This window comes from Diadema antillarum, unplaced genomic scaffold (genome assembly GCF_040938485.1).
Source record: "Diadema antillarum isolate AM-2024a unplaced genomic scaffold, OU_Dant_1.0 seq00000541_RagTag, whole genome shotgun sequence".
In the NCBI taxonomy this organism is placed as follows: Eukaryota; Metazoa; Echinodermata; class Echinoidea; order Diadematoida; family Diadematidae; genus Diadema; species Diadema antillarum.
In genome coordinates this window covers 230,378-244,760 of record NW_027271488.1, presented here as the reverse complement: position 1 = coordinate 244,760, position 14,383 = coordinate 230,378, and the positions used below count along the sequence as shown (strand labels likewise).

The 14,383-nt window shown below is 37.8% G+C and overlaps 1 protein-coding gene across 1 annotated transcript in view; it reads left to right on the top strand.

The window, feature by feature from the left end:
- Positions 1 to 3,916: 3,916 nt before the first annotated feature.
- Positions 3,917 to 14,383, top strand: part of LOC139734688 (endothelin-converting enzyme 1-like) — a 31,584-nt gene continuing 21,117 nt past the window's right edge. Inside the window, exons 1-4 of the mRNA XM_071645482.1 lie at positions 3,917 to 4,084; positions 7,485 to 7,575; positions 10,438 to 10,670; positions 13,055 to 13,188. Of these exons, the coding sequence (XP_071501583.1) occupies positions 10,532 to 10,670; positions 13,055 to 13,188 (273 nt within the window). The 5' untranslated portion in view covers positions 3,917 to 4,084; positions 7,485 to 7,575; positions 10,438 to 10,531. The remainder of the gene's footprint in view (positions 4,085 to 7,484; positions 7,576 to 10,437; positions 10,671 to 13,054; positions 13,189 to 14,383) is intronic.

Genomic DNA, 14,383 nt, shown 5'->3' with positions numbered 1-14,383 from the left:
CACATTTCCTGGCAAGACGTTTGCACATTTCCCGGCGTTTGCACATTTCCCGGCGAGACGTTTGCACAATTCCCGGCGTTTGCACATTTCCCGGCGTTTGCACATTTCCCGGCTCCACAGCATGTCTACTGTTTGCGCGTCAACTTCGCGCGCGGTGCAGTAACGTAGTATGAACACGTACTGTACACGAGTTCTTTAGTGCGTATGATATTATGTAACTCCATAATGTATCATCATCCACACAACCATTCAAGGAAGAGAAAGAGAGAGAGAGAATGAACGCAAAAGAAAGGAAAGGCGGAATTAAAAACGGAAATAAAAGCGGTAAAGACAGCTTTTGTTTCATTTGTCAACATCTAAGCATTGCTGAAGAGGGGTGTTGAATAGCTCAAACACCTCCCTTTTGCCCAAGGGGGGTGTTTGAACACCTTAAACACCCCCCTTTTGGCAAAGGGGGGTGTTTGAACACCCAAAACACCCCCCCTCGGTACGCCCTTGTACGGGACTATCCTTAGCCCACTTTCTGTTTACACTCGTTTTTGCCAAAGTGGGCTAGCCCCACCGATAGTACGGTACTATCTGGCCCTGCAAAATAGCAGGGGTTAGCACCGCAATTGCGGTGCCAAGCAAGTGAGTGTAAACAGAACGAAAAAATAATCCTGGGCTAAGCGACGGAGACGAAGTCCGACCCTCACTGACCAATCAGAAACGAGGCAATCAAGTGCTGCCGGTGCGTGCGTGTACGTGTACAGTACACAGCGTAATTATGAATATTCATGTGGTTTGGAAAGTCCGGGGCTAAGAAATACGAGTGTAAAAAGGTCAGTTTTCTCCTTAGCCCCGGACAAGAGATAGTACGGGACTAATTGGCGAGTGTAAAAAGCTGAAAAAATTGGTACGGGACTATCGATAGTCCTGGGTCAGAGAAAGTCCGGGGTTAAGAAACACAAGTGTAAAAAGCCCTTAACTGTTCATATTTAGGCCTGTATATACACTGTAACAAATCATTGGACATAAATTTAATAGTTTATGTAAGTGACAAACCTTCATACGAAACGCACACATTACATTACGATAATAATTATTGTTCAAAACTACAAACGTTGAAAGGTGATATCATTACTTCATCACTATATTCTCTCATTAATTTTGATAAAGATTGTTGATAATCACTCTTTATTGTGATAACGAGTTAAATCCGTCATGATTTCCTTAAAAAAATGAAGAAAATGCATCGTGATTAATAAACAGCTACTGCTGTACAGTATTACCTCTTTCCACGACCATTCTATTCAGTTATGTCAAGTTATTGTCTGTGTTGTGATCGGTCAATGGTACTATAAAAAAAACAAACAAAACAAACAAACAAAACATACTACAGTGTACAGGTGCGTATAGCAGTCTGTGTATATTATATAGGACATGCTGTCGATTTGTTTGGATTGTGCATATATCATACATAAATGTGCTGATTATTGTTGACATTGTGAAATGAACAGTCGTTCTCGTATAGCTATATAGTGTATTTGCTGTTTTACAGATTACTCTTCAATATTGAAATATATCACTTCACTATTGGGACGCATATTTTATATACGATAAAAGGGAATTGTGTCCACTTTTTATTCTCTTTGTATCACGACGTCAACGGTAAGAAAAGAAATGAAAATAATTATCAGAGAGAAAACATATTTCTGCATGCATTATGCAAAAAGACAAAGAAATTGTGATAACTTACAGAAAAGGGTTTCAGAATCTCGAATGGGAAAGTGTTACACCCCTTCCCCCGCCCTCATTAATCAAAATTAAACTATGAGAGGGGAGGGAATTCTCTTGAACAAATTATTGATTTTTGCGTTCACAAGATACAACTCAAGTCCTCTATATGGCCAATGCAGCGGGCGAGGCAGTTGAATGCTTTCCTTCGAAATTTGTACGCCCCATAGACACGAATATAATAGACCTAGTTTTTCATATTTCTTTTTTATTTCATTTCATTTTATTTTTTGTCAGGGGATGAGACGTTGGTGTCTTTCCTCCACTACAACTTTCACGTGCGACATGGTGCAAAAGAGGTTAGCTTTTGTTTAGTTTGAACATAACATATTGTATTCATATTGAACAAATCATTCAAAAGCATATGTCGTAATCACATTCCATATTGGAAGAAACAAAGAAAAAACATGATCTCATATGCAGATTTAAGTGCATAAGCCGTGATAAGTTTTGATGCCATCCAAGAAAACCCTCTGACTTCTTCCATATTTCAAGAAAGTTACGAATCCCCATTAAGGTCCCCCGATACCACAGAAGTCCAATTTGTGTAAAAGTCGTTCTTGCCCAACCTTGTCAAAGGCTTTCAATAAGTCTATTATTATAACATCCTTTTGACGTCCGTTTCATCCATCATGTCCATGTTTTTGAGTAGATCGCTTGTGAATCTTAACATTGTTGTTCATAATGATACATCGTTCTTTATACGAAAGCCATGGGAAGGGGATTGCACGGTTATTTTCGTCCCCGTTCTTCATCATGATTTTGCCATAGCCAAGACGTGTTCCATTAGTGTGTAGCAAATATAAATGTCAGAATAATGGGACATCGGTTTACGGGAATGGGTCGATTTCCTGTTTTGTAGACTGCTGGTAGGCCTATAACAACATTAAATTCTCGCCAGTAATTTAGGTATTTCACTGAATGACAACCGAAATATAAGTATAAAAGAACGGGAGCCAGAAATTTTTCTGCAATAACTGCTTCAAGACTCGTGGAGTTGATTTCCTACCCATCTGGTCCTGAGCTTTGTAATCTTCAAGCCACAAAGCAACTTTTCTACACCCCGAGGTGGGAAATATCCTCCACTTCTTTAAAATCTGTGATTGCGAGTAATATAAGTCATCAGGTAGGCCTTCGGGTTTCCTTGGTGAAAACACTTTCGAATTTTCAGCGCCTCAACTTTTGCCAGTGACTGCAATGCCATCAGTTACAGTTCTATTGTTCCTGTGTTATCGGTCCTGTTGTGCTTGATGAAACTCAAAATATCTTAATACTGTTAAATTCTGTGTTTTCTTCATTATGTAGAAAAAAAAAGAAGAGATTCCAAATAATGCCAATAGGCCCTATAACACAGGGCCTTAAGGGGATGGCTAGTAACTGATCAGTGGGAATCAGTGGGAATGTTGGGGATGATTGTTCCAATCCTTGTGGGGTTCATTTAAGAGTACATTATATACCTATTGTTGTGTGAAAACTGTTTGCTTCAGAATGGTCTCATATTCAGGTAATGTGCAATTTAATGCTTCCAGGTTAGCATGCCTGTATACAGTGACGGGACATTAAACTGCACGTTACTTGAATATGAGACCGTTCTGAAGCAAATAATTTTCACACAACAATAGATATAGCCTATAATGTGCTCTTAAATGAATCCCACAAGAATTGGAACAATCATCCCCCAGCATTCCCACTGATTCCCACTGATCAGTTACTAGCCATCCCCTTTAAAAATCTTGTTGCAGCGTTTTGGTTCTTTTCAACTCTCTAGGCCCAGTCCATGATTTTTTTTTTCTCTGCGATGTGTGTCCAATTTTAAACAGATTTTTTTTTTCCAGACCCTAGACACTTTGGGGGGGGGGGAGGAGAAGACTGCGGCCCTCAAACCTTTTAGCTTTTCCATGGACCCTAATGTAGGGTCCATGGCTTTTCGAGCAGTTTCACCGTCTGCTCTGCATGCTCCCTCCACCCCCCCCCCCCCCCCCCCCCCCCCCCTGTGGTTCTCAACAGGCAGGATCACAATCACAACATGCTGCGCGCTTGTATCATGCAGCAGATGAATGCTCTGTGTGTACATATAGTATGTACATTATTTGGTGTGGTGGTAAGTGTGTATATAGCATACCGGAAGGTCGTATGATTGCACTGATCACAGCTCAGCTCAGGGCATGGAATTCCAGAATATTCCTGTGAATGTGTACCGTCTTTAAGAATCATTAACCTCATTTGAACCGCTACAGCTGTACACGCAGCTCCAAATAAGCTTATTCTAGCTCACTGTGTCGCCAATCTAGTGCCACAAGAATTAAAGGTAAGACTGTATGTATCAGCATGATCACTGATCTGACGACACTGTGCACCGGCGGCCACCGTCCCGGTCCGCGGACCGCGCCTGGCGGCTACCCGGCTCCCGGCGGCTGCGCTGCGCCTATTCTGATATAGGTTGCACGTTCAGTAATGTCCATCGTACAGTTTTGCACAATCTGTCTACTCACTCTTTGTTCATTTACGGCTTCCACGAGGCTCGGGAAGAGATGGATGGGACCTACAACGATATTTTGCCGTGGATATTACTGTTAAACGTTGTTTACAAGTGTCATTGTTAGTGTTAGGTTTGGATATTCACAACGAAATGAAGCGAAATTAACCAGCTGCTAACTGTACTTCCGTGTTGTACGTGTGTTTTGTATCCGCAGTCAGTCAAAGATATGCTTAGTCCCATTCCTTCAAACTAGTGTACAAGTATAATATGTAGACGGTCTACTAGTACTTGAGCTTGCAGAGGCAGAGCGGAGGACAAACCATTGCCATTTACCGGCCCGGCGGCGCGCTTCACTGCCCATCTTGGGTGGGTACACGTAGTTCGGGCTGGTTGCACTTGTCAGTGGACCTAGTACCAAATACATACATGCTTCATACAGTTTAAACTGGAAAAAAAAGGACAATTCCACCTTCATTCGCATGTGAAGTGAGTGAATACAGATCTTAAATTTACAGCAACATTACATTAGTAAATGGTAGGGTAAATAAAGTTATGTCAGTGGAAATTTTGAGGAAAAGCAGACAATCCTTTCAGAAGTTATGAATCATTAAAAGTTTCTATGCAGTCACTGCTGGATGGGTAACTGCGACCAGCCGGCCCAAACATGAAGTAAGTCTATAAACTGTGTGCACAGGAGCGCCCCCGGCCGGGGTTACTGGATGGGAAGACTGTGGTACAGTACTAGTAGTACTACAGGCTATGATGTCACAACGACATGAATTATAGGAAAAATTTAAAGAGAATTTCACAAAATTTCATGTTATGAAAAACAAGTACACATTTCCTCGACTTGTCACTGGCATTATGTTGAGGGTAATATTATTCCCCCTGCCTTCTGAAAGAGACAAGTCAAGTGCTCTTTTATTATGCGAGAACAGTGAAAATATGTTGAATTTTCTTTATCTCGTTCTACACATTTGCATTTCATGTTCAGCATTTTGTCTGACAAATGGAAGGATTTCAGTAGCTTATAACAGTTTGTCAGAAAAATATCCAATCAAAACACTTGCTCATAGAATGCCCCCCTTGGTTTTGCAGAATCTCCTCTAGTCAGCTGGTGGAAGGCTGTAAAAGTATAAAAATGTTGTAAAACTCTTCCACATCTAAAACAAATTTTTCCAAGATACCACCTCCCTGGTAGACCCCATAGCTGAAATGAGTGTGATGAGGGACCTACATTGTGCATTTGTAGTGCAGTGCAATGAAACCTGCCAAATGATAGTTGATAGCTGAGCCTACAATTGAAATACTACCACTGGTACTGTTGGCATCATTAATGCTGTTTCTGAAGATATGTGTTCCTTTGTCATTAATTTTTTTAAATACTGTTTCTTTTTTCTTTTCTTTTTTGGTACTGTTGTGTTGTAAAATAGTATTCATTGATTGTGGAACAGGAGGCAATTTTGATGCAGATTTCAACTGAGCCAGGACCCTGGACCTGTTTTATGTGGCAGTATTACACAGCTGCCGGTACATTACGTCTAGGAATAGAATAGGCTTAAAAAGCATAAAAATGAACTCAAAGAAATTTTTAGTGCCCTTTTGGTATGGTGTATGTGTGTATGTGTGTGTGTGTGTTTTTGTATGTGTGTGTTTGGTTTGTTTGTTTGTTTAAATGGATTTAGATTCTGATTCCATTTTCTGGTGGTTTTTCTGTGTTTTAATTGTATGGTTTGCAGCAACAACAAAAAAAGAAAACCATTTATAAAATGGCACTGAACAAAATTCAAATGAAGAATTTAGCACAAAGTATGAATGAATGGATTGTGTGTGTGTGTGTGTGTGTGTGTGTGTGTGTGTGTATGTGTGTTGGTTTAGCGAATGTGAGTTGGGAAATTGATAATAATCATGAAAAATATGTGAGGACAGAGTTTTATCAAAATCAGTCGAACGCTAAAGTGAAGCATAGCATATTGTGACACATATTATATGCTATAATCATCAAGAGGAAGTAGAATAATGTTTAAAGTAATTCAAAAATTTGTCACAAAGGTATCGAGGCCCAATTGCCACTGGTATTGCAGTTATATGACACATCAAATCTCACGCCTCAGGAGTCTTTCTTGTGCTCAGACACCAGTCAAGCTTTTTCTCACACCTCACAAAATAAACCTTAAAACATGCACACACTCACAAAAGAAAAAAAACCTGGTCAGAGTAAGATTTTAGTAGTACATTACATAATGCACCTACAGCTTAGTAAAATGCTAAAGTTCCATATTATCAGACCACAATTGTAACTTTGGTTCGAGGAGAGCAGCTTACTACCATGGTAGTGGAAAGTCTAAGGATGTAAGTTTTGAGTAAATTCCATATCAATGATAACGATGGTGATAATGATGACATTGATGGTGGCAATGTACTGATAATAGAAAGAGAGCTTTATCACCGGTGCTAGTGCTGAGATAGCACTACATTTAATTTGCACAAGCACTAGCACTGGACTTGAAATCACCCCGTGTATATCCATCAATTTCAATATTTTATCAATATCATCTTTCACTGTTGCATTCTCTAATATTTACTAAATCACTTAATTTCATTTTGACTGAACTTATATTAAGTCATCAATTTGCCTCTTTTTTTTTGGGGGGGGGGATGCGGGATATGAATTAAGGGTTTTATATTTTTGCTGAGGTACCATTCTATTCTGTGTTGCCACTTTGTCTTTGTGAAATTTGTAATCATTTAATGATTGTTGTAAATGTTGTAATTGATTTTAATTTGTTCTAATAAAAAAAAGAAAAAAAGAAAACAACAACAGCATGAGTCACTTGTATCTAACAATAATTGTAGACATTTTTGTAGCATATGTTGATGCCCTGAGGTCATGTATGTGAATGACATGAATTTAGATTTGACTAGAAAGACAGACAGCTGGTTACCTGTTATCCCATCTCCCACAGTGTTTGCATTTCACTCATTGTTCTGCCCAATCTGGCCAGCAGTACTCATGAACCGTAGCAACAAACTCTGAACAGCTGCAGCCGTTCCCAGTGCTATTTGTCGTTCATGCCCTATTCGTCTATCGACAGCCATTTAACCAAAGGGTAGCTTTTAGCATTGTCAGAATCATCAGGCATTTTATTGTGCTGGTATGAGATTATGTTCAATCCCAGCAATTAATTATGTACCAGTGCTAAATGTTCTTTTTTTCCCCTTCTTTCAGGGGCTATTTTTTAGTCGGGGAAAGTGGAGACCTGTGAACTGGCTTCTTGTAGACGTGCAGTACTAATGGATGCATAGTGGGTCATAATTTGGTAAGTGTTGCTCCAAACTTTGTATTGCATTTCCATATACTTTCTGTTTTGTTTTCTTTTTAAGCACACTGGATATCAGATTAGGAATGCGTGTATTTAAAGTTCTGCTATAAAGAATTTGAAGATATTATTGCCATAGACTGTGACAGCAGTTGGGCCATACAAATGCGGGGTTCATATGGGTCATGGAAAACCTTGAAAGTCATGGAATTTGGCTACTTTAAGTCTTTTTCCAGACCTTGAAAGTCATGAAAAACTTGATATTTCCATCAAAAGGTCATGGAAAGTCATGGAATTGCAAAAATTATAGAAGTTTATCTGTTGTTTGTGTGAGATGTGTATGTATTCCTTTTGCTTCGCTTTGATTTGAAATCAAATTTTCAGTTTAATGTGTAAAAAAAAAAATGGTATAATATCATGGAAAGGTCATGGAATTCTGGCTAAAATGGTCATGGAAAGTCATGGAATTTGATTCATGAGAAATTGTATGAACTCTGAAATGGTTAGAAATGTGTTTGGGACTGTCCGTCACTCTCGAAACGACAATTAAGGTGTAAAAATAATAATATCTTGATAATTAGACAAATTATTTATAAACCAAACAAGTTTAGACAGAGTATTGAATTTGAATTGCCATCAAATTTCAAATGATCATTGTACAGATGGCATATTTTTTATTATGTACAGTCAAATTTGTAGTACTGTGACCACTCAAGGGACAGTCCTGAGTTACCTTATAGGCGGCTGACCGCTATACATTGTAGACATGTTACATTAGGGTCAATTTTAAGTGTAATCTTATGCCATTGTAAGAAAAATCAGATGTACTAGTCAGAGCTACCATAGTGGTTATGCTCATGAATGTAAGACTCATCACTGGTGCTGCACACAAAATCAGGACTTGTTTAGTGACATTGGCAATCAATTATTTGCTCCTGGGATGAATATGTTGCAAGCCTATGACAAGTGAAGGGTTATGCATATAACCTGTTGAGGACAAGTCCCGAGTATACTCAGGCAAGCTTCTTTGGGAAATGTGTGTTGTAGCAAAATCACACCATCCTCAATGGGTTAAAAGTGTGCCTCTTGAGGTAATATTTGACAAACTACATAGTCTTAATTGCTAAACAAAATAAAAGATTGCTTTGTCCCCCCCCCCCCCCTTTGGGGGTGTGGGGGGGGGGGGGAGCTTTAATAAATAGGCCCTATGATCTTGTTATTCATCATCTAAAGATAGGCAAATTTTGTATCTTAAGAACCACTGGCTCGTGACTAGAGTTTTATTGTGTCGCCAATTGTCATATCTCAGAAGTGTGTGAGTGCTAAAAATTTGTAAACTAAGTTTTTGGAATTCTATGTATCGATAATCAATACTTTGTTTTGTTTAAAGAAGAGATTCTTTATGTGAGGTTCAGAATTGCGGGCTGAAATAGATAACACTGTTCAAATGTATTAGGCTGTGAAATGGCACATTAAGTGATTAATAGTTTAATAGGTACTGCTTGTAAAATAAAGTTTACAAAGTTTCTTGTTCAGATATAACGAGAGAGCAATATTTCTTTTTTATGGGGTGTAGATTTACTTGAACCTGCCAATGTAAGTCAAGCAAGCTCATATTTGAAGAAATAAAGGATTGTAATGTGTAATACGCGTGCACCAATGTGTTAGTTTTATCATGTTGCAGTAGTGGGTAATACATGACAATACCAAATTCATGTGGTTTGTTACTGATTTTACTTATTTGCAGAATTCTCCATATGTGTTAAACTTCAGATTTTGGGGTACTTTTTGTATTTTTTTTTATTTCATTTTTAATAGAAACATGTGTCCTTTCTAGTCTGATGTTGTATTCTTCTCATCAAAATCTACTGGAATAAAAGAATGGAGATACCCTTGAATCACTGTTTGTGACCATGCATCACAATACCAACAGAAAGTTGCATGCCTTGATTTTACATGAGGACTCAAAAAAGGTGAAGTGGGTCAACCTAGTCAATCATGAGCTTTTCACATTTTCTGAAAGAGGTTTTCTTTTTATATTCTTAAGTTTGGGAGTATAGAATTAATGGGAAAGTGTGTTCAGCAGTTTTTTCTACAACTTTTTTTTTGGAGAGTGGTGTGATCAGAGAACCCCCCCCCCCCCCCCATTTCATTTCTCAAAAATCCTTTGTACACACTCTTCACTTTCAACTCTGATAATTTTTGAAAGGATAATCCTACTGCTTTGAAAGTAGGCAATAATCATGGACAGAATTTGTTAATGAAGCATGCTCAATTTCAGCTTAAAGGGATGGTATGGTATTGGTAGAGATGAGGATTGGGCTTTTAGCTTTTTGTGAGATACCAAGAAACCACAAATGAAGTAGTACAGAGGATATCATTCTGAGAGGAATTCAAAGTTTATTTGATCAAAATCGGTTTTGGAATGGCTGAGACATCCAAAAATAAAGTAAAATAAAGTGATTGTAATAAAAGGTAGGTCCCACCTTTTATCAGGATCATTCTGTTTTGGATATTTAAAAATCAATTTTCATCGAATAAATGTTGGTGAAAATTTAGCACTTCATCGACTAGAACCTTTACTTCACAGCCTCTTTTCTCAGCTCATACTTTTTCAGAGTGTTTGCGTTCTTTCCAATATTTAGATGGATTTAGGAGAGTCCATTTGAATTAAGTTGTACATCATTTTATAGCTTAGAGTTTGCTTCAGGAATCTGCCTTTAACTGAAAATCCATGTCTGGTGACTTTTTGTTGGTTTTGTGATGCAGGGTCACATTTGATACTCTTTTCATTTATATGAATATCATATTAAGGACATGTGATGTACTCTCCACATTGTTTACTATCTACTTTTGTTGCAGTATAGCTTGATATAAAGGACATCAAAGACTCATTTATGCTGGCCTATCTACTGGCCTAGACCTGACATGGGCATGTGTCATAGATGACAAAAGCATGGCACCGTGGCATGAGAACAGAGGAAGATTTGGGAAGAAGCAGAACGACTACATCACCATGGTAACACTTAGAGAAAAGGATCAGCTTGAGCCAATGATAAATGGAGGTTCAGATGGCATGGAAGACTACTATCTCAGTGAGTATTGTAGCTCTTGCTACGCTCCCCTTTATTTCTTGTTACAGCTAAAGAAAAAAAAAATAGGGGTTGCGTGCACTCCCGTAAATTTTGTAAAGACCCCCCCCCCCCCAACCAACAGAATTTCCGGATCCACCCCTGTTAATGGTTTATATGGTTTATTACATTTAAATGCGTCATTTGGTGTACTTCCATTCCCTCTTGCTCAGTCTGTACAAAGATGTCATATTTTGAATCACTTTGAGCTATGGTGTTCATCATATACGTTTTGACAGATATGAAAAATGAGGTGATGTGACTGACATATGATATGATATAATACGATATGATATGATATGATGAGTATCAATTTGTGTTCATTCATGGAGACAAATTTTTTTTTTTTAACTGGTAACATACGAGACAACAAAAATATACATTACCTTGGTACTCAAATATTATCATACAAACTTGCATACAATTTAGTAGTGTTGTATACACCATCCGAGCATTGAAAATTTAGGGTTTCTGGGATGAACACTGAACTAGGGCTTTCTATAGCTCGTTCGGTAGAGCACCGGGCTAGCAATCCCTAGGTCACGGGTTTGAATCCCGATGGAATCCCATTTTCTTTGCTCATTTTTCCTAGTCCACTAATAACTTATATATTCATTTCTGGTCAGTTTTCTTCTGTCTGCATTTGTTACATACTAGTAGAATTGTACACGCATTTCAATTTCCACTAATCATCGTTTCTATAACGTTGTTAATCATATTTCACAACATACCATTAAGATTTTACATACTGCTCAATTACTTATTTCACCCTTTTCATAATACCTGACACAAAAAACATAACCACAACAATTCAGAATTTGAAAATTTTCATGTGTAATGTTCGTGTGTGTGTCTGTGTGTGTTTTTGTTTTTGTGTGAGAATGGGTATACACCAATAAAAATAAACAGCTATCAAATTTATCAATTCTGTAGGCCTACATAATTCAAAATTGTGATATCACTGGAGATGGGAGAACTAGAGTGAAATTTGAATCGAACATACTCCTACATCGTGGCACCAGAAAAACAAGCAATGGTAGTTATCCCAAGATCTTCTGACAATTATGGGGGAAAATATAATAAATGGCTTGAGACTTCACAATTTATTGCATTTGACCTAAATTCAAGCGCTGTGATGCCCTTTGTAGAGAGAAAGTTTACGAATGTGCCCTACCATTTTGACCTAATCACGTAAACAGATATCCAATACGAAAAAAAGTGCATCAGTTCAGAGTCCGTCGTAAATCATCACTGTCTCATAGCACAAGAGCAAAACAATATGCTCTCAAAGCAAAATTTTCCATTGCTCCAGTGCTTTGCCCAATAATCACTCGTACTGTCAGTACCAGCGTACATCTGTCGTTTGCTCTACCGGTACGTACTACTATAGGATATTTACTTTGTGGTTTTTGATACGCATATTTTTACAGGGTTTGATTTATATGGTAGCTTGCTGATGTTTTTTTAATGCTTTTGCTTATAATGTTCAAATGTTGCTTCGTAGATTTTCATTGCAATTTTGCTTGATTTGTTTATTGGTGCGTAGAAACGTGTGATGGTTGCTGCCTGAAGCCTGAATCTTTGTGGGATCTTTGTGTGCACATGTAGTTTCATAATACTGAATGTATGTGCATTGATCATTGGTACATGTATGCTCTGAAGCCCTTGAGTGTACTCCCCCAAATGGAAACTGATTAATTTATTCACTCTTTACTGTAGTGCAGTCACATCATGCATATTATACTGTAAAAGTGGAAATTTTCGCGTTGTTGAAATTTTCGCGCATTTCGCACAACCAGAAAGTAGCCCGAAAATAAAAGCTCGCGAATATTTTTGCTTGCCATACATATGTTCCGGTACTTGGTGTCTTGATTCTGTGGAATTGAAATCACGTGAAACTCTTTTTACCTGGCCAAGGGCGAAAAATTAGTCGTGCGAAAATGTCCACTCTTACAGTATTTGGCAAAATATTTTCTGATTTAAATATTCAAGTGACACATAGATTTAGGTAAACTTGGTCACAATTTGATATGGAGTCTTGAAAATCTTTGAATAGCAAAGAGAGTAGCATAATGCACATGGAAGTGGAACAAAATGCAAGTATTATTGTTTTTTTTTTTTTTACCCCTCTAGCAAAACTCTCAGGGCTTTTGATCTTGAATTGTGCATAATATATGTATGCTGTGAGGATACAGGCATCCTTGCTGTGGAGGATTTGTGGAACATTAAAACCTGCAAACTTCCAGTTCTGCTTTCTTTAAAAAAAAAGCAACAACAATGATAAAAAACTTGCAATGAGTAAATTGTATGCATTTATTTCTGTCACTTTGTTTTACCTCACATTTCAGGACCAGCCCTTCGTTACGCCATCGCTCAGGAGCAGAAACAAGATCGATGTCTGGCCATCATGACGCTAGTGTCCTTTCTCCTGCTCGTTGTCACAGGCATTTTCATTTGTCTTCTCTTCACAAGGGACTATGTGGTCAGTGTTGGTCAAAATCCCTTCCCTCTCAACCATCAGTCCCCCCCCCCCCCCCTCGATGCTATGGGTGGTTCATTGCACTTTGCTCATTTTCTGCTTATGACAGACAAATCATATGTGAATTTTCAAGTGAGAATGTCATCAGTTTTGGAACCATGAGTAATCCCTGATTATTGCAAAGTCTGTACTAGAATTTATGAAATTTATGTGTGTGTGAAGATGGAGGCACAAATTGGCGTGGGGCTACCAAGTAATACAAGTAATACACGTACATGTGTGCAATTAATATTAAGTGTATTTTTTTCTTATACAGATATGAAAATGATAATTAATAACATATGTCAATGTCATTAATTGACTTTTGAAATTCATTTGGCATGCTTAGAATGTAGCCTTTCTACATTTTTAACCAAATTAATTTCTATTCTCAAATTGTATCTTTTATCGTACTTCAGTATGTTATTTTATTTGCAGAAGTTGGCAGACTTGTAGATTGGTTCATCAAGGCAGAAATAGATAAAAAGATGGATAGATAAAAATATAGAAAGATGAATGGAAAGCTTAACACATGGATAGTTTGATAAAGATATGGGTGAATAGATTGAGATTGATGAATAGATGGATGGATGGATGAATGAATTTTTGCATGTATCGATTGATGAAACTGATGTACCCCCCAAAAAAAAAAAAAAAAAAAAAAAAAAATTACAACAGAACCTTCCACAGCAATAACTTAAAAAATTGTGAATCAATCTGAATACAATTTCAGGGTATGAAACTATAACTTCTTACCCACATCTTACAGAAAACTCCATCTGATTTACTTCAGTGGTCAAATTGACATGAGGATATGTGTGGAGCATGTCAGGAATCCCTTCCCTCCAAGTTCTGGCCACTGTGTTCACACATTATGCAGGTCCAAGAGCATCCAAGGGCAAATGAAACTTTAAAGAAACAGACCCATGGCATGCTTAACAACAATTCACATTTCTGTGTGACCACTTAACCAAATTGGGTGGGGTTTTCTGCAAAATATAGGTAAGATGTTATATTTTTATACCCTGAAATAGCATTTGGACAGTTTAACCAAACTGAAAGTTATCAATTTAAAGGCAGAAATCCGATTGTAAATTTTTTGGGGGGAACATACTGTGTATATATATCTTCTCAAACTGAATGAATAATGAAGGAGCTA